This window comes from Saccopteryx leptura, chromosome 3 (genome assembly GCF_036850995.1).
Source record: "Saccopteryx leptura isolate mSacLep1 chromosome 3, mSacLep1_pri_phased_curated, whole genome shotgun sequence".
Classification (NCBI taxonomy): domain Eukaryota; kingdom Metazoa; phylum Chordata; class Mammalia; order Chiroptera; family Emballonuridae; genus Saccopteryx; species Saccopteryx leptura.
The window spans coordinates 198,126,114-198,151,062 of NC_089505.1; the positions used below are offsets into that span (position 1 = coordinate 198,126,114).

The following is a 24,949-nucleotide window of genomic DNA, read 5'->3' on the forward strand; positions in this document are numbered from 1 at the left end:
TCTTAGAACCACTGTTTTGAACTCTGGTAGAGTAATTAACAGCCCAATGTGCCACTTCTTAATTGCCACTATTTCACATAAGAAATAGTTCAGGTTTTGGTACTCTCCCCTAGTAACAAGGCAGTGGAAACTCTTTAAGGGGCAAGTACTCTGTTTCCCATTTTATTGATCTAAGAGGAGCCCCAGCCAGACACCTATAGCAGCCTGCCGCTTTCTTGGGACAGCCATGGATTCAGATCTCAGCTCTACCACCAACTCTGTGCCCATGAAGGCAGTTAGCAAACATCTCCCTGCTTCTGTTTCCTCATCTGTAAAATGGGAGTACGTGACCTGCAAAGTTGGGAATGAAGACCGAAATCACACCAAAAAAACAAACAAACAAAAACAAAACACCAAGTGCCTGACACAGAGGACAAACTGAACATTTTATAGTGCTCAAATTTTCAACAAGTAAAACCTTGTTTCTGCACGTTTGTTAAGACACACACACACACTTCAGAATATTATCTCTACTGATATAAACAAAAAGCACTTCTTCTGTTCAGAAGTATTTCCTTTACATAGAAAGAGTTTTTATTCAATAGGAAACTAATTTTTAACCATCTGATTTGATCAAATTTTCTGCTCCCAAGGCATTTGATTGAGGGCACTGTAGCATATAATTTATTATCATTATTATTACTTTCCATCGCATTTAATACCATGTTTCTTTCTCCCATGTAGAGTATTACCCAACAGAAATCCCCAGAAGGACCCACAGCATATTCATAACAAAGATAGGAAACTTTTAGTTTTAGCTTTCCAATGTGATAACTGAACTAATAGAGTCAGATTTAATCAGCTCTGAAACTGGAAAAATGAAAACCCCTCATGGCCATGAATTTTTTTTTTTCAGAGACAGAGAGTCGGAGAGAGGGATAGATAGGAACAGACAGGAACAGAGAAAGATGAAAAGCATCAATTATCAGTTTTTTTTGTGACACCTTAGTTGTTCATTGATTGCTTTCTCATATGTGCCTTGACCGTGGGGCCACAGCAGACCGAGTAACCCCTTGTTCAAGCCAGCAACCTTGGGTCCAAGCTGGTGAGCTTTGCTCAAACCAGATGAGCCCATGCTCAAGCTGGCAACCTCGGGGTCTCGAACCTGCGTCCTCTGCATCCCAGTCCGATGCTCCATGCACTGCACCACCGCCTGGTCAGGCATGGCCATGAATACTAATACCTCTATAAAATCAGGGGAGAAAAGAGCAAAATATTTTCTTACTAAACTTCTAATATAACTTTAAATTACTTTTTTTAAAAAATTCTTTCTTTAGAAGACATTCTATTGCCTTTAACAGTGTGAACTCTGGAGTGTTTTCTCAGGGCCATCACAGGCAAGCAGATAGTGCATATGAAGTGGGAAAACATCTGTAGAAAAGCAGCCCCTCCTAGATTCCTGGTATATGTGTACAGGAGCCTGATTTACAATCTTGGCTCAGTTCAGGAAAAAAAAAAAAAAGGAGATACATCCCTGGAAAAAGAAAAGCAGTTGACTTTAGAGCATGGCTAACCATCAGTCCATTCAAGTGTTCACAGTTAGTCCTGGCTTGTACAGTTTCCAGTACCCTGAAAACACCCTCCATGACCCTGCTCCTCCATGGTCTTCTGAGTGTAGTTATTGTGTTCAAAGCAGTAATATCACAAGTCAAAGGATTTTTGGCTTCCCGTGGAACAACCATATGTGAGTCTATTTTAGGTTCAGAAACTGATGCCAAGTCTTCTCAGCAATCACCTCCTAACTTCGGAGCCACTGTCTGGTCCCCACATCCACACAGCAGTGGCTGGAAAGCATGCCAGAAGAGCAAAGAACCAGCAGCCTAGGACGGACTTTTCTGCAACTCTGGTACCTTCTCCACACACCTCTGCACCACTCAAATGTCCTATAAAATATTAAAACATTTCAACTGGACATTTCAACTGGCTGATTTAGAGGTACAAAAAGGATTTACTCCCTGCAATTTTATTTTTAAAAAATGCATTGTAAACATTGCCTCTAAGTCACTGAAGAATGCTTGAGCCTTTTCATCTCCTCTTTCCAATGCTTTGCAGTTTGCCATATCCAGCTTTTCCCAGAGACATCAGTCTGTTTTTCTCTTATTAACCGAGTTCTGGAGCTGCCCTTGAATGGGAGCTTGTGGTCTGATTGGCAGAAATATTATTATCAGGAGACTTATGATGTGTATATAAAAGTACATGGACCTAGAAATAAAAACATACACAAGTTATATTTCAAACAAGGACACAAGTGGGAAACGTCACATGAACATGCTACATCATCTGCAGTCTGGAGACAGAAGACATTGCTTTAGGAGGAGAGGATGGTCTGAACTAAGGCTTGTCTCAGCCACCCCACAGATACCCCTTTCAATGAGGGATCAGGATAGAGATGGACCACAACTACAAAACCAGGCAGAGAGAACCCAGCCACCTGTCTGTGAATAGACACGTGGCACGATGTACTTGTCAATGTAATCAAATTAAGAGAACCCCACAAATGCCAGAACACCCCGATATTCAAAGTATAAAGATGCAAAGGACCAAATTCAAACACTATACCATGATTCCCACACACAAATGCAATTGACATTTGTGCAAATGTGCTCGAGTGTAGAAGGTTCCTCTTGGGTGTATTAGGAGCCAGAAAAATCCAAGTTTTGAAAACTTCATAACTCTATAAATAACTTTCATCCAAACTAATAAGAAACAAGTTTCGCTTCTGAGGCTGTAGACTTTTATTGCATAAGCGTGGTACTCGGCACAATGTAGACACTCAAATACTATGCATATCAATAAATGCAAGACATTAAAACTAGGTGCATTTGTTCAACTGTTCTATATAAGTTTGGAAAAGTTGAACTTCTACATTCTCCAATGCTTTTTGAAGATCAAAGGAAAATACTGTATTTCTCCATGTATAAGACGCTCCCATGTATAAGATGCACCTTAATATCAGGGCCTGAAATTTGAAAAAAAAATGTATTATATAAAGTTATTGAACTCAAAGTTGTATTCATCATTCTGATGTTGAATCAGTGTATTCAACAATGAGTGCAATAACAAGCGTGAAAAAGCGGGAAATGCAAGTAAAAAAAATCTACAACCACTGTATAAGACACACCCAGTTTTTAGACCCCTAATTTTTCGGAAAAAGGTGTGTCTTATACATGGGGAAATATGGTAATATTAAAAGGGTAGGAAACCCCCACTGTTGATTTATGTATCATTCCTCATCATCTGTGATCAAAAGGTCAGGCACATTAGAATCAGATAATTCACATATCCCCTAAACTTCCCTGAAGATGTCTACAGAATAGCCAAGAGCTCTAACAGAAGTGAATATATCTTCAATTCTTTCAATAAGGGTTTACTATTTACAATGTACAAAAGTATTAAATTAGGATTTACAAAAAGGCAAATTCACCGCCACTTCCCTTGGGAATGGAAAATAAAACAAATACAGGAGTAACAGTAATTTTTTTGATATTCGCTGAACTTTTATTCTTGTTGTTACTCTTAAAATTTTACCAGCCACTATACAAACATGTGGTAACCTGGATAATGCCCCTTTAAAGATACCCACACACTAAGCCTTAGAACCTTTGAATATACTAACTTATTTGCCATAAGGGACTTTGCAGATGGATCAAGTTCAGGATCTTAAAAATGCAGATATTATTCTGGACTATAAAGTGATGGACTCTGAAGGCTGAGGAAGGGGTTGTGAATGCAGGCATGAAGGCAGCTTCTACAAGCTTCCCTCCAAAATTGTTAGAGAATTGCAGAAACAAATTCAGTTGAAAGACAAACACTTTTTGTTCCAAATACTACATGTGGCCTCTGACTGCTCTTGATTTTGATGCTGCTGCTGAGCAGAGACCCGAGTGCCCGTTGACCCTGCACTGACATCACTGCTGGTCCAGGTCCCAGCTCAGGCCACAGATGCCCATGGCTCCCGGTCCATGGTTGTGGCTTCCTTGATTCATATCATGATGCTCAGACATTCCCATGAACTATACACACTGGCCACAGTGGCCGGTGCTGAATGTATGCACACTTTGCCATAGTCCTCTCCAGAACCAACCAAACCAACTCTGATACGAGTCAACAACTAAGACACACATCTCCCTAACTTAAGTGAGTTCCATTTCAGAGCCCTTTTCTTCAGACACCGTTCTGGTCCACAGTGACACAACTTCTAATATTTGAGCATGGTGAGAAAAGATCAATTACTTTGTTCTTAAATCAGTGAAAGTTTTATTCTTAGAAACTCTGTGTTCTTCATACATGGTATCTCTTTTTGTTTATTTTACTGATTTAGTAGTTTATTGAAAAGAAAAAAAGCATCTTGAAGTATTAATGTAAAATCACAAGTAAGCCTGACTAGGTGGTGGCACAGTGGATAGAGCATCAGAATAGGACATGGAGGACCCAGGTTCAAAACACCGAGGTCACGGCCTGAGCGCAGGCTCACCAGCTTGAGCGTGGGATCACAGACATGACCCCAAGGTCGCTGGCTTGAGCAAGGAGTCACTTGCCCTGCTGTAGCCCCCCCTCCCCACCATCAAGGCACATATGAGGAAGCAATCAATGAACAACTAAGCTACGAAGGTGCTGCAACGAAGAATTGATGCTTCTCATTTCTCTCCCTTCCTGTCTCTATCTGTCCCTCTCTCTGTCTCTCTCACACACAAAAAAACCCTCAAATGAGAAAACATTCAGTTCAGTATCGGAAAAGAACGTCTTCAAGTGTATGTGTGGGAGGGAGCACTGAATAATCACAGCAGCTATATTTAGAGAGAATAGCAGGATTTTATCTGTCATCTTTACATTTTTCTTTATCATTTTCTCATAATGTATCTTTCAGGTGGTAATTTTTTTAAAGCAATGCAATGTAAGACATTTCAGGCAATAAAAGAACAATGCCTGATTAAAGGAGGTGGGAGAAAAAGGTGGGAGCTGGAATTTGAAGCTGTCCTAGGCTATTATAAATGATGCTGAAATGAACATAGGGGTGCAGGTATCTTTTCAAATACTGTTCTCAATTTCTTCAGATACCCAGAAGTGGAATTGCTAGGTCATATGATAGTTCTATTTTTAATTTTTTTGAAGAACCACTATACTGTTTTCCACAGTGGCTGAACCAATCTGTCTTCCCAATATCAGTGCAGGAGGGTTCCCCTTTTCTCCATATTCTTGCCAACACTAGTTTTTCATTTATTGATGATAGCCATTCTGACAAGCGTGAGAGGTTGTCTCATTGTGATTTTATTTGCATTTCCCTGATGATCAGTGATGCTGATTATCTTTTCATATGTCTATTGGCCATCAATGTATATGTCCTCTTTGGAAAAATGTCTATTGAGGTCCTCTGCCCATCTTTTTCATTGAAAAAATTTTTCTTTTTGCTGTTGTATCAATTCCTTACGTATTTTCAATACCCTTTTTGAATATCACTGGTGAGTTATCTTCTCCCATTCAGTAGGTTGTCTTTCCATTTTGCTGTTTGATGTAGTCCTATATTTTTTCTTTTGTTTTTTTTTTCTATTTTTTTTTGTATTTTTCTGAAGTGAGGGGGGGCAGACAGACTCCTGCATGCACCCAACCAGGATCCACCTGGCAAGCCCATCAGGGGGTGATGCTCAACCCTCAGTGCTCGGGCCAACTTTGCTCCAATGGAGTCTTAGCTGTGGGAGGGGCAGAGAGAGATAGAAAGAAAGGAAAGGGGGAAGGGTGGAGAAGCAGATGAGTGCTTCTCCTGTGTGCCCTGGCCAGGAATTGAACCTAGGACTTCCATACGCCAGACTGACACTCTGCTGCTTGAGCCAACTGGCCAGGGCCTATTTTTTCTTTTGTTTTCTTTGCCCAAGGAGACATCTCCAAAACAAATATTGCTAAGAGCTATGTCAGAGTTTACTGCCTATATTTTCTTATAGGATTTTTATGGTTTCAGATTTTACATTTAAGTTTTTTATCCATTTTCAGTTTATTCCTGTGTATGGTGTAAGAAAGAGATCGTTTCATTTTTTTGCATGTATCTGATCATGCAATACCAGTTATTTAACAGACTGTCTTTACTGCATTGTATGTTCTGGCCTCCTTTGTCATAGATTAATTGACCATATGGGAATAGGGTTATTTCTAGGCTCTGTATTTTGTTCCATTGATCTATGTGTCTTTTTTCATGCCAGTACCATGCTGTTTTGTATAATGTAGTCCTGAAGTATAGTTTGATATCAGGTAGTGTGACATCTCCAACATCTTCTTATATCTCAGTATTGCTTTGGCACTTCGGGTCTTCTGTTGTTCCACATAAATTTTATAATTATTCTGTGAAAAATGCCATTGGTGGTGGCACAGTAGATACAGCATTGACCTGGAATGCTGAGGTCGCTGGTTCAAAACCCTGGGCTTCCCTGGTCAAGGCACATATGGGAGTTGATGCTTCCTGCTCCTCCCCCCTTTTCTCACTCTCTCTAAAATGAATAAAATCTTTAAAAAAATGCCATTGGTGTTATGACAGAGATTGCATTAAATATGTCAACTGTTTTGAATGGTAGTGACATTTTAAGATTGTTCTTCCTATGTACGAGTACAGTATATTCTTCCATTTTTTGTGTCTTCTTCAATGTCTTAGAGCAGGGGTCCCCAAACTTTTTACACAGGGGGCCAGTTCACTGTCACTCAGACCATTGGAGGGCTGGACTATAAAAAAAACTATGAACAAATCCCTATGCACACTGCACATATCTTATTTTAAAGTAAAAAACCAAAACGGGAACAAATACAATATTTAAAATAACAAACAAGTAAATTTAAGTCAACAAACTGACCAGTATTTCAATGGGGACTATGCTCCTCTCACTGACCACCAATGAAAGAGGTGCCCCTTCTGGAGTGCGGTGGGGGCCGGATAAATGGCCTCAGGGGGCCGCATGTGGTCCGTGGGCCGTAGTTTGGGGACCCCTGTCTTAGAGCTTTCCTAGATATTTTATTTTTTGATGCAATTAAAAATGGGTTTTCTTAATTTCTCTAATAGTTTATTATTGGTGCATAAAAATGTATCCTGCTGCTTTACTAAATTCATATATCAGTTCTAGGTTTTTTGTGGCATCTTTAGAGTTCTCTATATATTGGTATTGGCATCTGCAAATAATGACAGTTTTACTTCTTCCTTTCCAATTCAGATACATTTTGTTTCTTTTTTCTTGCCTGATTGCTGTGGTTAGATCTTCCAATGCCATGCTGAATAAAAGTGATAAAAGGGGGCAAACTTGTCTTGTGCCTGATCTGAAAGAAAAAAGCTTTCAGCTTTTCACTCTTGTATATGATGTTAGCTGTGGATTTGCCATAGGTAGCCTTTATTATGTTAAAGCAGGGGTAGTCAACCTTTTTATACCTACCGCCCACTTTTGTATCTCTGTTAGTAGTAAAATTTTCTAACCACTCACTGGTTCCACAGTAATGGTGATTTATAAAGTAGGGAAGTAACTTTACTTTATAAAAGCTATAAAGCAGAGTTACAGCAAGTTAAAGCATATAATAATAATTACTCACCAAGTACTTTATGTCGGATTTTCGCTAAGTTTGGCAGAATAAATCTTTATAAAACAACTTACTATAGTTAAATCTATCTTTTTATTTATACTTTGGTTGCTCCGCTACCGCCCACCATGAAAGCTGGAACGCCCACTAGTGGGAGGTAGGGACCAGGTTGACTACCACTGTGTTAAAGTATGTTCCTTCTATCCCCACTTTGCTGAGTTTTTATCATAAATGGATGCTATATTTTATTAATGGCTTTTTCTTCATCTATTGATATGATCATATGATTTTTATCTTCCCTTATGTGCATGTGATATATCACATTAATTGATTTGCATTATTAAACCAACTTTGCATCTTGGAGCCAAATCCCACTTGATTATTGTGTATAATATGTTTAATGTACTGCTGAATTGGTTTGTTAATATTTTGTTGAGCATTTTTGCATCTGTATTCATGAGCGATATTGTTATATGTTACATAATATATATTAGTATATATTATATATTAGTATATATACTACATATTATATAACACTTTATAACTGTACTATATAAGTAATATAATATATATTATAGGTTATAATATAATATTATGTGTGCGTGTTAGTGTCTGTTTTTGGTACCAGAGTAAAAGCTGGCCTCATAAAAGAATTTGGGAGCCTTCCCTACTTTTCAAATTTTATGTAGTTTGAGAAGGATAGTCATTAATGTTTCTTTGAATGTTTGGAACAATTCACCTGTGAAGCCAACTGGTCCAGAGCTTTTGTTTGTTAGTTTTTTCATTCCTGATTCAATTTCTTTATTAGTAATCAGTCTGTTTCTTCCAGATTCAGCCTTGGGAGATGATGTGTTTCTATGAATCTACCCATTTCTTTCTGGTTGTCCAATTTGTTTGCAAATAATTGTTTGTATTATTTCCTTAAAAAACCCTTTGTATGGTTGTCACTTTTCCTCTTTTCTTATTTGGGTCCTTTTTCTGTTTCTTTTTTTTTCTTAATGAGTCTGGCTAAAGGTTCTATAATTTTGTTTCTCTTTTCAAAAAACCAGCGCTTGTTTCAATGATCTTCTCATTCTGATATTTAGTTCCTATTTTGTTTATTTCCACTAAATCTTTATTATTTTCTTCCATTTACTTTGGTCGTTGTTCCTTTCCAGTTCCTTTAGGAGTCAAGTTAGCTATGAATCTAGCCAATCGAGCTCCTCCACTGTATGTCCCCACACTGGAAGCAGGAGTAGGTGAGCTCATAAGTGAGTGAGTCCATGCATGGGACCCTCAAGAGGAGTGCCCGGGGCTCTAGCAGCCCACTGTTTCACTCAGATGCAATCCCCACAGATGTTATGGGGACTTCTCTTCCTAGGTGAATGGTCCCAGTCCCCTAACTCCTCAGGAGGACCTCCACAACTGAAATATCCCTTCCAATTCTTAATTGCCACACTGTAGGTGCAGGACCTGGCCTTTCCACATCTCTGCTCCTCCTACCAGTCACATTATAGATATTTTATATCTTTAGTTATAAGACTAGTCTTCAGGAGGTTCAGCTAGTCTTCAGGAGGTTCTCAGTGATTGTTGTTCTACAATTTAGTTGTAATTTTGATGGAGTCGCTGGAGGGGATGCACACTGTGTTTACCTACTCTGCCATCTTAACCACAAGTCATCAGAGAAGTACCAATATTTTAATAGCAGATGGGTGAAGACCCACAGGAAGACAATCTAATGTACTGTCTAAACAAGGAAATTAATGTGAGTGAAAAAGGGCTCTATTTCTAAACATGCTGGCTCAACAAGTGTAAACTAGGATTCTCACAGGCACACCCTAGCTATAGGCAATTTTAGCTTTCAAAGTCTGTTCACCTAAAATACACTTTATTCTTGCATCTTGCCTTAATTGTTCATATGTGACCAAATGTACACTGAAGCAATTACATTAAAGCCAAATATTTTAGTAATAAAAAAATTTCAGTCCCCTAGTAAGGTTTAGTAACCTTTTCTAACATTCAATATTTATTTAAATTTTAAAATTTCTTCTTTATGGAAAAGCTCAATTCACATTTATTGGGCATGCTAGGACTTGAACTAAGTATTCCCGATACATGGATAAATAGGGCATTATTCCTACACTCAAGGAGTTTACAATCTATAAAAATTTCTACACAAATTCTAACATTCTTACACTTGGAATTTTTTTTTAAGTGTTATCTAGTTGTACAAGAATTTGCTTTATAAAACTGCTTCATGTAAAGGTTCTTCTATGGACTGTTTATGTCCCCCCAAAATTCATTGCGAAGCCTTAACTCCCACTGTGAGGGTATTCAGAGAAATGGCCTTTGGGAGGTAATTTCATTTAAATGAAGCTATTAGACTAGGACCCCCATGACAGGGTTAGTGCCCTTATTTGAAGAAAAAAAAGAACAAAACCACAGTATTTGCAAGCTCCGTCTCTCTCTTTCTCAATCTATTTTGGTTTTTGTCTCTTCTTCAGTGTCCCTTTGTTCTTTCTTGCTATCTCTCCTCTCTCACTGCCTGTTTCTCTACATCTTTCTCTGCTCTTCTGTCTTCCTCCGTGACCCTCTCTCTACCCCTCATTCTCTCTCTCCCTCTTCCATATGAGGGCACAGTGAGAAGACAGCCTTCTGCAAGCCAGGAAGAGCACCCTCACCAGCTGTGAGAAATCAGTGTCTGTGTTTAGGTCACGGGTCTAAGGATTTAGTCCTAGCAGCCCCAGTGGACTAAGACAGGCTCTTTCATAACACAGTAGTCCCCCTCCTTATCCACAGCTTCAGCTACCTGTAGTCAGCAGTGGCCCAGAAATAGTCCATGGAAAAATTCATAAGTTTTAAATTACACATAGTTCTGAGCAGTGCAATGAAATCTTGTACCATCCCACTCCATCCTGCCTGGGATGTGACGCATCCCTTGGTCCAGCGTCTGCAGGCTGCAGACACTCCCCACCTGTTAGTAGCCCTCTTAGTTATCAGATTAACTGTCACAGTATTGCAGTACTTGTACTCATGGAACCCTAATTACACTTAATAAAGGCACTGATGCACAAGAGTAATGATGCTGGCAATTCTGATATGCCTAAGAAAAGCTGTAAAGTGCTTTTTTTAGATGAAGAAGTAATTATGTTTAGGAAAAATCGTAGAATATACAGAGTTCGGTGTTTGCCACAGTTTCAGGAATCCACGTGGGGTATTAGAATGTATGCCTTGTAAATAAACAGGGACTACTAGACATTTAAGCATTTACTTGGGGCCCATTTACAAGTTATAGAAACAAGTTAGGCCTGACCTGTGGTGGCGCAGTGGATAAAGTGTCGACCTGGAATGCTAAGGTCGCCGGTTCAAAACCCTGGGATTACCTGGTCAAGGCATATATGGGAGTTGATGCTTCCTGCTCCTCTCTTCTTCTTCTTCTTTCTTCTTCTTCTTCTTCTTCTCCTCCTTCTCCTTCTTCTCTCTCTCTCTCTCTCTCTCTCTCTCTCTCTCTCTCCTCCTCCTCCTCCTCCTCCTCCTCTCTAAAATGAATAAAGTCTTATAAAAAAAAAAGAAGCCTCAACTCTTAGTTGCAGCATAAAAAAAATTTTTAAAAAAGAAAGAAACAAGTTAGACTGAGAAATTTAAAGCTAAGTTTTGAAGTCACTATAGATTGAAAACTGGTAAGACAAAAATGAAACACATCCGAAACTGAAATGTTAAACAGTGAAGGACATACTGAGAAATGGATATGCATGCAGCTGTGTTTCATTGCCAGTGATTGAAATTATCCCAGAGAGAGGAAAAGATCTGGAATGCAACCAGACCCACCTCCACTAAAAGACCACACAGCTTTAATGTCTTAAAAGAAATTCCGTGATTCTCTTAAGAGATTATGAAAACACTTTTGAGACACAATCTATAATAGCTGTTGGCAATAGGTAGCTGCTAAAATTCAAATCAGTTAAAATTAGATACAATTGACATTTAAGTTCCTCCGTCACGCTAGCCAGATTTCAAATGCTCAATGGACATGTGGTTAACGTATTGGACGGCATTTCTGTCATTGTAGAAACTTCTATTAAACATTAGAGTTGATCTAGATAAAGAATTTAAATTGTATATATAAGCATACCTCAGACACATTGCAAGTTCAGTCTGGACCACTGTAATACAGCGAATATTTCAATAAAGTGAGTCCTACAAAATTTTTTCTTTCCCACTGCATTTAAAAGTTATACACTGAAGATGACGTCAGAGAAATGGCGCCGTGAGGAGCGCGACTGACAAATCTCCCCAAAATTTCAACAAGTTAATCAACCAGAGATAGAAAAATCTATCCTTGGAGCATATGGAAGTTCCACACACTGAAGGTGAAGGTAGGATCGAGCGAAAAATTGACTAAATATATATTCAACCCTGAAGGAAATAAGTCGGACAAAGAAACACTCTGCCTTCCTCACTAACCTGAGCAAAGGCTTTCACTTCGAACTGGGGGGGGGGGGGCCTAAGGGCGTGGAGGAAGCTAGGCTGTGGCACGGACGTTCGTTCAAGCCGAGGAAAGAGTGTACCTGTGGTGAATGAGCCCATGCTAGCAACCACCCGCGCGCGTGCCACAAGCAGCAGCTGCCAGTGGCGCTCAGGGACTGCGCCAAAGCAAACTTCCCTATGCCCGAGCTTCTCTAGGAGGGCGGGGCGCCTCACCCAGCCAATCAAGCTAACAAGCGTCGGGGGAGGGGCGCGCGGGCAGCTTGCAGTCCTTTCTGGAACAGATAGGGGGATCCAATCGCTGAAATTAGCTTAACCCAGTCTGCTCACCTCCCAACTGACCTACGCGGCTCTTAATGACAAGATCTCTCTCAGTTCAGTGATCCAAGACAAGAAGCGTGATATATTTTAGTGCCTCTTGCTAAAGGGGTGGGGGCAACTTCTAATTGGCAGAGCTTTCATACTCAGGGATATATGTTAAAAAGAAGGACTTGGCAGATGTTAAGACCTCCTGTACTGCAGGCAGTGACTAGGGCATCTTCTTCCCAGCCAAAACAGGTTACAAAGTGCAAAAAGCCTGGGGAGAGTGGTCCCACAGAGTGCTAGGCATGCTGAACAGGCCTGGAGGCTCATAGAAAGTCACCTAGAGAGCAACTGGCTTCCAGCCCCGCCTGATTATGCTGGCGGCTCTGACTGCCAGAGCCTTACCCAGAGCCCTGCATTGAGTGGGGATGGAGGGGGGATTTGCCAGCTCTTTGAGCCTCTTACTCCCCATGCAGAGGCAGCGGCAGCCTCATAGCTGGATTATGAGACTGCTAATTCAGGAAGGGGAGACTAGGAGAGAGGCTCTGGGAAAACGGACTCTCTCATTGTCGGAGCCTGCAAACGCTAACAAGCCTTGACTACCAAGGAGACTGAAGCCAAATATATGACATTGCTGCAGAGTCTCATCAATTGCAAATCCCTACCTAAGCATGCCACAGGGGCAGACCTGGGGTACAGAGTCACCAACCAGGAAGAGGGAGAGGAAAGAAAAAGGAAGAAGAAGTTAACCTCTCAAAATCAAGAAAAATCCACAGACTTTATAACTTGTTCCACTATTTTTTTGTTTCTTTCATCTTCTTGCCTTTATTATTATTATTTCTATTTCCTCCCCCTTGGTCCTTTTATTCTCTGCCCTCTTATTCTTCTCTTTTCTTAAACTACACTACCCATAAGTGTTACATTGTATTTCTTTTCTCCTTCCTTACTCTCCATGAGGGTTACACTCCAAAACCCTTAACTCTCCTCTCTCTCTCTCTTTTTGTTTTTTTTCTTTTTTCTTCCTTTCCTTTTCCCCTTTTCCTTATTTCTCCCTTTCTATTAGTTTCTTCTTTTCTCCTTTTACTTTTCCTCTCATTCAATCCTCAATCACAAACAAATTATTTAATTTGGGACTCAAGTGGTTTTTTTTGTGGCATTTAGGGTGCTTTATACTTCGCTTTTTAACTCATTAGCCTTCCTCCCAACCCAGGATCTCCATTCTATTTAGTCTTTGCTCCACTTAATACAATATTTTTTTTTCCTTTTTCCTGTTTCCCTCTTATCCTTCTCATTATACTCTTAGTCGACCATCACTTACAAGCAAATAATTTTATGCTTGACCCAAATATTTTCCTTTTTTGCATTTTGTCGGTCCCTACTTCCTTTTTTGACCCTTGAACACTTCCTCTCCGTTATAAGCAGTTTTTGTTCCATTTAGCATAATATAATTCACAGTTCATCACAATATTTTCCTAAGGAGGAGGGGAAAGGAGGGGAAGAGAAGAAAGAAAAGGGGGGGATAATAAACTATTATTGGGGTTTTTTTCCAAATTTTTTTCCATTTTTTTTACTTCTTTTTTTTTACTTTTTATTCTTTATTAATACTCATTAGTGCTATCAACAAGACCACCCTCAGATGCCATTAAGAAAAATAAAATTGAATATCATGGATACAAAAGATAGAGAAGTAACACAGATAGATGTGGAAAAGTCTATGAAGAAAAAATTTAATATATTGGAAACCTTGGAGATAAATGACAGAATTTAAAATAGAAGTCCTAAAAATACTCAGATATACAAGAAAATACAGAAAGGCAATTTAGGGAGCTCAGAAAACAGCTCAACAAACACAAAGAATATATCACTAAGAAAATTGAAACTATAAAAACAAATCAAAGGGAGATGAAAAACTCAATTCATGAAATAAAAAACGAGGTAACAAGCTTAGCTAATAGAACAAGCCATAAAAGGTAGGATTAGTGACACAGAAGACAACTTGAGGCACAACAGAGAGAAGAGATTCAAAAATTTTTAAAAATGACAAAGCCGTACAGGAATTGTCTGACTCCATCAAACAGAATAACACAAAAATAATAGGTATATCAGAGGGAGAAGAGAGAGAAAATGGAATAAAGAATATATTCAAACAAATACTAGATGAGAATTTGCCAAGCCTGTGGAAAGAACTAAAGCCTCAAATTCAAGAAGCAAACAGAACACCAAGTTTTCTTTACCATAACAAACCTACTCCAAGGCACATCATAATGAAAATGGCACAAACCAATGACAAAAAATTCTCAAGGCAGCCAGGGAAAAGAAAAATACAACATATAAAGGAAGGCCTATTAGATTATCATTAGATTTCTCAGAAGAAACTTTACAATCTAGAAGAGAGTGGACCCCAAAATTTAAAGCCCTGAAAGAGAGGAACTTTCAGCCAAGAATACTATACCCATCAAAGCTATCCTTCAAGTACGAAGAAGAAATAAAAACATTCACAAATACAGAAAAGATGAGGGAATTCATCATCAGAAAACCCCCTCTCCAGGAAATACTGAAGAGGGTTTTCCAACCAGATTAAAATAACAGAACAAAACAAAACCACAAGTAAAAGCTCCACCAAGAACACAAAAAAAAACAAATTTAAACTGTGACAACAAAAGCAAAAAAAAAGGGAGAGGACGGAGATTAACAGTAGCAAAGAATGATGAAGTGCAGAAACACTGATAAGATAGGGTACTACAATGAATATGGTAAGTACCCTTTTCATTACTTAATGGTAGCCACACTTGAAAAAAACCACCACAGAAGCACATGACTTAAAAAAGGTAGCAACAGAGGAAAGAAGTATGGAATACAAACAAACAAAAACAAAAAAGAAGAATCAAACAAGATACAAAACTAACAGAAAGCAATTTATAAAATGGCAATAGGGAACCCACAAGTGTCAATAATTACACTAAATGTAAATGGATTAAACTCACCAATAAAAAGACACAGAGTAGCACAATGGATTAAAACAGAAAATCTGGCCCTGGCCGGTTGGCTCAGCGGTAGAGCGTCAGCCTGGCGTGCAGGGGACCCGGGTTCGATTCCTGTCCAGGGCACATAGGAGAAGCGTCCATTTGCTTCTCCACCCCCCTCCTTCCTCTGTCTCTCTCTTCCCCTCCCGCAGCCAAGGCTCCATTGGAGAAAAGATGGCCCGGGCGGTGGGGATGGCTCCTTGGCCTCTGCCACAGGTGCTAGAGTGGCTCTGGTCGCGGCAAAGTGATGCCCCCGGAGGGGCAGAGCATTGCCCCCTGGTGGGCAGAGCATCGCCCCTGGTGGGCGTGCCAGGTGGATCCCGGTCAGGCGCATGCGGGAATCTGTCTGACTGTCTCTCTCTGTTTCCAGCTTCAGAAAAATACAAAAAAAACCCAAACAAATAGAAAATCCAACTGTATGCTACCTACAAGAAACACATCTAAGCAACAAGGATAAAAACAAATTCAAAGTGAAAGGCTGGAAAACAATACTCCAAGCAAATAACATCCAAAAAAAAAACAGGCGTAGCAATACTCATATCTGATAATGCTGACTACAAGACAGCAAAAGTACTCAGAGACAAAAATGGCCATTTCATAATGATTAAGGAGATGCTGAATCAAGAAGACATAACAATTCTTAATATATATGCACCAAACCAAGGAGCACCAAAATATATAAGACAGCAACTTATTGACCTTAAAACAAAAACTGACAAAAATACAATCATACTTGGAGACCTCAATACACCGCTGACGGCTGTAGATCGGTCATCCAAACAGAGAATAAATAAAGGTATATTGGCCTTAAAACACTAGAGCACCTGGATATGATAGACATCTACAGGACATTTCATCCCAAAGTGACAGAGGATACATTTTTATCCAGTGTACATGGATCATTCTCAAGAATTGACCATATGTTGGGCCACAAAAACAATATCTACAAATTCAGAAAAATCGAAGTTGTACCAAGCATATTTTCTGATCAAAAAGGCTTGAAACTAGAATTCAACTGCAAAAAAAGAGGAAAAAAACACCACAAAAATGTGGAAACTAAACAACATACTTTTAAAAAATGAATGGGTCAAAGAAGAAATAAGCACAGAGATCAAAAGATATATACAGACAAATGAAAATGACAATACGACATATCAGAATCTATGGGATGCAGCAAAAGCAGTGATAAGAGGGAAGTTCATATCACTTCAGGCATATATGAACAAACAAGAGAGAGCCCAAGTGAACCACTTAACTTCACACCTTAACGAACTGAAAAAAGAAGAACAAATACAACCCAAAACCAGCCGAAGAAAGGAGATAATAAAAATAAGAGCAGAAATAAATGAAGTAGAGAACAGAAAAACTACAGAAAAAATTAATAGAACAAGGAGCTGGTTCTTTGAAAAGATCAACAAAATTGACAAACCCTTGGCAAGAATCACCAAGGAAAAAATAGAAAGAACTCATATAAACAAAATCCAAAATGAAAGAGGAGAAATCACCACGGACATCATAGATATACAAAGAATTATTGTAGAATACTATGAAAAACTTTATGCCACTAAATTCAACAATCTAGAAGAAATGGATAAATTCCTAGAACAATACAACCTTCCTAGACTGAGTCAAGAAGAAGCAGAAAGCCTAAACACAACAATTAGTAGGGAAGAAATAGAAAAAACTATTAAAAAGCTCCCAAAAATAAAAGTCCAGGCCCTGACGGTTATACTAAACAAGTCTATCAAACATTCAAAGAAGACTTGGTTCCTATCCTACTCAAAATTTTCCAAAAAATTGAAGAAGAAGCAATACTTCCAAACACATTTTATGAGGCCAACATAAACCTCATACCGAAACCGGGCAAGAACAGCACAAAAAAAGAAAACTACAGACCAATATCTCTAATGAATACAGATGCTAATACTAAACAAAATACTAGCAAATCAAATACAACAACATATTAAAAAAATAATACATCATGATCAAGTGGGATTCATCCCAGAATCTCAAGGATGGTTCAACATACGTAAAACGGTTAATGTAATACACCATATCAACAAAACAAAGAACAAAAACCACATGATCTTATCAATAGATGCAGAAAAGGCTTTCAATAAAATACAACACAATTTTATGTTTAAGACTCTCAACACAATGGGTATAGAAGGAAAATATCTCAACATGATAAAGGCCATATATGATAAACCATCAGCCAACATCATATTAAATGGCACTAAACTGAAGGCTTTCCCCCTTAAATCAGGAACAAGACAGGGTTGTCCACTCTCTCCACCCTTATTTAACGTGGTGCTAGAAATTCTGGCCAGAGCAATCAGACAAGAGAGAGAAATAAAAGGCATCCATATCGGAAAAGAAGAAGTAAAGGTATCACTTTTTGCAGATGATATGATCCTATACATTGAAAACCTCAAAGACTCTACAAAAAGTTTACTAGAAACAATAAACCAATACAGTAAGGTCGCAAGATACAAAATTAATATACAAAAGTCCACAGCCTTTTTATATGCCAACAATGAAATATTAGAAAACAAACTCAAAAAAATAATCCCCTTCACGATTGCAACAAAAAAAATAAAATACCTAGGAATAAACATAACAAAGAATGTAAAGGACCTATATAACGAAAACTACAAAACATTGTTAAGGGAAATCGAAAAAGATACAATGAGATGAAAAAATATTCCTTGTTCTTGGATAGGAAGAAGAAATATAATTAAAATGGCCATATTACCCAAAGCAATTTATAAATTTAATGCAATTCCCATCAAAATTCCTATGACATTTTTTAAAGAAATGGAACAAAAAATCATCAGATTTATATGGAACTATAAAAAACCCTGAATAGCTAAAGCAATCCTAAGGAAAAAGAAGGAAGCTGGGGGGCATTACAATACCTGACTTCAAAGTATATTATAGGGCCACAACAATCAAAACAGCATGGTATTGGCAGAAAATCAGACACTCAGACCAATGGAACAGAATAGAAAGTCCAGAAATAAAACCACATATATATGGTCAAATAATTTTTGATAAAGGGGCCAACAACACATAATGGAAAAAAGCGTCTTCAACAAATGCTGGGAAAACTGGAAAGCCACATGCAAAAGAACGAAACTCGACTACAGCTTGACCCCTTGTACTAAAATTAATTCAAAATGAATCAAAGACCTAAATATTGTATAAGACCTGAAACAATAAAGTACATAGAAGAATACATAGGTACTAAACTCATGGACCTTGGTTTTAAAGAGCATTTTATGAATTTGACTCCAAAGGCAAGAGAAGTGAAGGCAAAAATAAATGAATGGGACTACATCAGACTAAAAAGTTTTTGCTCAGCAAGAGAAACTGACAACAAAATAAACAGACAGCCAACTAAATGGGAAATGATATTTTCAAACAACAGCTCAGATAAGGGCCTAATATCCAAAATTTACAAAGAACTCATAAAACTCAACAACAAACAAACAAACAATCCAATAAAAAATGGGAAGAGGACATGAACAGACACTTCTCCCAGGAAGAAATACAAATGGCCAACAGATATATGAAAAGATGCTCATCTTCATTAGTTATTAGAGAAATGCAAATCAAAACTACAATGAGATACCACCTCACACCTATTAGATTAGCTATTATCAACAAGACAGGTAATAGCAAATGTTGGAGAGGCTGTGGAGAAAAAGAAACCCTCATTCACTGTTGGTGGGACTGTAAAGTAGTACAACCATTATGGAAGAAAGTATAGTGCTTCCTCAAAAAACTGAAAATAGAACTACCTTAGGACCCAGCAATCCCTCTACTGGGTATATACCCCAAAAACTCAGAAACATTGATAGGTAAAGACACATGTAGCCCCATGTTCATTGCAGCATTGTTTAGAGTGGCCAACACAAAATCCCTTCAATACATGACTGTATAAAGAAGATGTGGCACATATACACTATGGAATACTACTCAGCCATAAGAAATGATGACATCGGATCATTTACAACAAAATGGGATCTTGATAACATTATAGGGAGTGAAATAAGTAAATCAGAAAAAACTAAGAACTACATGATTCCATACATAGGTGGGACATACAAATGAGACTAAGAGACATGGACAAGAGTGTGGTGGTTTACTGGGGGTGGGGGAGAGGGGGGGCTCAGGAGGGAAGGAGGGAGAGTGGAAGGGGGAGGGGGAGGGGCACAAAGAAAACTAGATAGAAGATGACGGAGGACAATCCAACTTTGGGTTATGGGTATGCAACATAATTGAATGACAAGATTACCTGGACATGTTTTCTTTGAATATATGTACCCTGATTTATTGATGTCACCCCATTAACATGAAAATTTATTTATAAAAAAAAGTTATACACTGTAGTATATTAAGTATGCAATAACATTTTGTCTAAAAAACTATGTATCTTAATTTAAATATACCTTACTGTTTAAAATGTTAACCATTATCTGAGCCTACAGCAAGTCACAATCTCTTTGCTGGGGGAGGGTCTTACCTTCAATTTATTAAATAAGCAATATCTGAAAAGCACAGTAAATGAGGTATGTTGTGTAAACGACTAACATAATAAGACATTAGGTTGAATCATCTGAAACTGATAAAATTAACAGAAATGTCCATTTCACCCCAAACAAAGCAGTTTTTAATATTCTAGATTGGTTTTATGGAGTAATAGGGATCTACTTAAGAGTCACTTGGATTGATAACTATTTGATTTGGACCCTAGAGCCCTGACAAAGTATAAGAATTAGCAGATTTTAGTTGGTTAAATGCGTGTCATCCCAAATAAATCACCATTCCGTGTGATCCCCATGCAGTAATTTCTTTCCAAAATTATTTCTCCTAAAGATTTTTTTTTTTTTATTTTTTAGTAATTGTACTACTGATCTTGGGTCTAGCACTTACTTGCCGTGTGAGTTTTGTTAAATGACACATCGTCTCTGAACCTCCACTTTCTCATGATAAACAGAGATATTGACAACTACCCTTTTCAGCTCAGTACTCTGTTTTGTGCCCCCTCCTATCACAAGGGAGCTTTTCTCTGCTGTTCCCACCTCACCACCACCCTCACCCACACTGTGCCCGTCTCACTCCTGCTTCACTATTTAGCTTCAGGATGTAGCTCAAATGGCACTTCCTCCCGAAAGCCACCCCTTCATGCCCAGTCTGAGTCAGATTCCTGTTACGTTGTCTCTTAAAACTCTGTACCATTCACTCAGAGTACAATCGACGTATATATAGTGTGTCCGTAAAGTCATGGTGCACTTTTGACCGGTCACAGGAAAGCAACAAAAGATAATAGAAATGTGAAATCTGCACCAAATAAATGGAAAACTCTCCCAGTTTCATACCTATTCAGTGCAGTTTAATGTGGGCTCCACTTGTTGCCCTACACACATCGAAACAATAGTGAAGTTCTTGCCACACACGGATAAGGACGCCTGGTGTAACAGAGTGAATAACGTCTGTGATTCTCTGTTTTAAGTGATTAATGTCGTGGCGCTTCGTTATAAACGCGCTGATATTCACATTGCACTTTGGTCACGGATTCAAATTTAGCGAGCCACAAAACACACTGAACTTTCCTCTGTACCATCCACATCTTGACTGGCATGGCCATGGGCTGCTCTGCTGTATACATGGTGTTACGTCATCATCTGCGCATGTGCACATGCTGCCACATCATCCTACAGAAACTGGGAGGGTTTTCCTTTTATTTGGTGCAGATTTCACATTTCTACCATCTTTTGTTGCTTTCCTGTGACCGGTCAAAAGTGCACCATGACTTTATGAACACAGTGTATTTATAAACCTATCAACTACCACCTGTCTCTTCCAACGAGCTAGTCCTTCCATGAGAGAAGAAATGATTTATAAATTTTGCTCACCATTTTATCCTCAGTTTCTAGAACAGTGCCTAGCACACTCTAGGTGTTAAATGGTATTGCACTGAATGCAGGTGTTTCTGCATATTCCTGAAAAATGTCCCATTCAGCAATATCCTCTTCTTAAAACACCTGGGCTAGTGACGGGAAATCATGTGAGAAGCAGACAACTCTAAACCTATGTGACTTTGTAACCAAAACGATTAATACCGAAGCCAACAAGTCGGGCAACCCAGGCAGAGTGCCCATGGAACTGAAGCCTGCTGGGGGCGGTACAGTGAAGACCATGACAGGCGAGCTGGCTAGAAGGCACTGAGACAGGGAAGGGAAATGGAGCCCTGGGCAAAGGGATGCCCCGGTGGCACAGGGAAAGTGATGCCAGCCGAGAGCCAGGGTGGTGGGGCGCATCTTGCAGAGGGAGCCCAGTGAAGGGGTGCTCAATTTTAATTTTCTCAAAGAGGAGTGCCTCCAACCTCTGTGGAGGCTGACATGAGGGCTTCTTTTTTTTTCTTTTTGCTAGAGATTATAATTCTTTTTCTACTGTACTGACATTTTGAACCTAAAAAAATTTGTCTATTAGTTTAACTCAATTTCCATGTTATAGTGACATAATTCCTATGACCTAATGAGTATTATAGAAACAGATTTTACTGATGAGTGTTGTATAGTTCCCTCTACCTTCTTTCCTAGAACCTGAAAAAAATCATCCTTAACAGAGTAGTAAGAGTGCCTCTGATCATTCCCGACTGAGTGAATCAACTGCAGGAAATCCCAAACTAACAAATAAGGCATATATGCATTATTTATTTCTTCTTTTTTAAATCTTATTTTTATTAATTTTAATGCAGTGACATTGATAAATCAGGGTACATATGTTCCGAGAAAACATCTCCAGATTATTTTGACCTTTGATTATGCTGCATACCCCTCACTCAAAGTCAAATCGTCCTCCGTCACCTTCTATCTGGTTTTCTTTGTGCCCCTACCCTCCCCCCACTCCCTCCCTCTCCTTCCTCGCCCCTTCCCCACCCCTCCACCCCACGCCCTGTTACCATCACATTCTTGTCCATGTCTCTAAGTCTCATTTTTATGTCCCATCTATGCATTGGTTCATATAGTTCTTAGTTTTTTTCTAATTTACTTATTTCACTCCATATAATGTTATCAAGGTCCATCCATGTTATTGTAAATGATCCGATGTCATCATTTCTTATGGCTGAGTAGTATTCCATAGTACATATGTACCATAGCTTTTTAATCCACTCATCCTCTGATGGACACTTGGGCTGTTTCCAGATCTTCGCTATTGTGAACAATGCTGCTATAAACATGGGGGTGAATTTCTCCTTCTGGAACCCTTCTATGGTGTCCTTGGGGTATATTCCTAAAAGTGGGATGGCTGGGTCAAAAGGCAGTTCGATTTTCAATTTTTTGAGGAATCTCCATACTGTTTTCCACAGAGGCTGCACCAGTCTGCATTCCCACCAGCAATGCAGGAGGGTCCCCTTTTCTCCACATCCTTGCCAGCACTTATTCTGTGTTCTTTTATTGATGAGCGCCATTCTAACCGGTGTGAGGTGATATCTCATTGTGGTTTTAATTTGCATTTCTCTAATGATTAATGATGTTGAGCATTTTTTCATATGTCTATTGGCCATCCTATATGTCTATCCTCTTTGGAGAAGTGTCTATTCATTTCTTTTGCCCATTTTTTGATTGGATTGTTTGTCTTCCTGGTGTTGAGATTTACAAGTTCTTTATAAATTTTGGTTATTAACCCCTTATCAGACATACTGTCAAATATGTTCTCCCATTGTGTAGTTTGTCTTTTTATTCTGTTCTTATTGTCTTTGGCCGTGCAAAAGCTTTTTAATTTGATATAGTCCCATTTGTTTATCCTGTCTTGTATTTCACTTGCCCGTGGAGATAAATCAGCAAATATATCGCTGCGAGAGATGTCAGAGAGCTTACTGCTTATGTTTTCTTCTAAGATGCTTATGGTTTCACGGCTTACATTTAAGTCTTTTATCCATTTTGAGTTTATTTTTGTGAATCGTGTAAGTTGGATATCTAGTTTCATTTTTTTACAGGTAGTTGTCCAATTTTCCCAACACCATTTGTTGAAGAGGCTGTCTTTACTCTATTGTATTTCCTTACCTCCTTTGTCAAATATCAGTTGTCCATAGAGCTGTGGGTTTATTTCTGGGTTCTCTGTTCTGTTCCATTGATCTATATGCCTGTTCTTATGCCAGTACCAGGCTGTTTTGAGTACAATGGCCTTGTAGTATAGCTTGATATCAGGAAGTGTGATATCTCCCCCTTTATTCTTCTTTTTTAAGATTGCTGAGGCTATTCGTGTTCTCTTTTGGTTCCATATAAATTTTTGGAATATGTGATCTATATCTTTAAAGTATGTCAGTGGTATTTTAATTGGTATTGCACTGAATTTATAAATTGCTTTGGGTAATATAGACATTTTAATGATGTTTATTCTTTCTAACCATGAGCATGGTATATGCTTCCACTTGTTTGTATCTTCCTTGATTTCTTTTATCAGTGTTTTATAATTTTCCGAGTACAAGTCTTCAGTCTCCTTGGTTAAATGTACTCCCAGGTACTTTATTTTTTTGGTTGCAATACTGAAGGGGATTGTTTCCTTAATTTCTCTTTCTGATTGTTCATTGTTGGTGTATAAAAATGCCTCTGATTTCTGAGTATTAATTTTATATCCTGCCACCTTGCTGAATTCATTTATCAGGTCCAGTAGTTTTTTGACTGAGACTTTAGGATTTTCTATATACAATATCATATCATCTGCAAATAATGATAGCTTTACTTCTTCTTTTCCAACTTGAATGCCTTGTATTTCTTCTTCTTTTCTGATTGCTGTGGCTAGGACTTCCAGGACTATGTTCATTAAGAGCGGTGAAAGGGGGCACCCCTGCCTTGTTCCTGATCTTAAGAAAATTGCTTTTAATTTTTGCCCATTGAGTATGATGTTGGCTGTGGGTTTCTCATAGATGGCTTTTATAATGTTGAGGTATGTTCCCTGTATTCCCACTTTGCTGAGAGTTTTGATCATGAATGGGTGCTGGATTTTATCAAATGCTTTTTCTGCATCTATTGAAATTATCATGTGGTTTTTCTCCTTCCTTTCATTTATGTGATGAATAACATTGATAGATTTGCGAATATTGTACCAGCCTTGCCTCCTCAGAATAAATCCCACTTGATCATGGTGTATGATATTTTCCATATATTGTTGGATCTGGTTTACTAATATTTTGTTGAGGATTTTAGCATCTATATTCATCAGGGATATTGGCCTATAATTTTCTTTCTTTGTGTTGTCTTTGCCTGGTTTTGGAATCAGAATTATGCTTGCTTCATAAAAGGAGCTTGGAAGTCTTCCTTCCTCTTGAATTTTTTGAAATAGCTTGAGAAGGATAGGAGTTAGTTCTTTGAATAGTTGGTAGAATTCACTTGTGAAGCCATCTGGCCCAGGACTTTTCTTTGTTGGGAGTTTTTTTGATAACTGTTTCGATCTCATTTGGTGTAATTCGTCCGTTTAGGTTTTCTGATTCTTCCAGACTGATTTTTGGAAGATTGTATGTTTCAAGGAATTTGTCCATTTCATCTAGGTTGTCTAGTTTTTTG

General features: G+C 38.5%; 1 protein-coding gene across 1 annotated transcript in view; it reads right to left on the reverse strand.

Moving 5' to 3' along the window:
• Nucleotides 1–406: 406 nt before the first annotated feature.
• The window catches only part of MBOAT1 (membrane bound O-acyltransferase domain containing 1), a 121,439-nt gene continuing 96,896 nt past the window's right edge, over nt 407–24,949 (reverse strand). The window contains 1 exon segment of the mRNA XM_066377139.1: nt 407–2,241. Within this exon segment, the coding sequence (XP_066233236.1) occupies nt 2,121–2,241 (121 nt within the window). The 3' untranslated portion in view covers nt 407–2,120.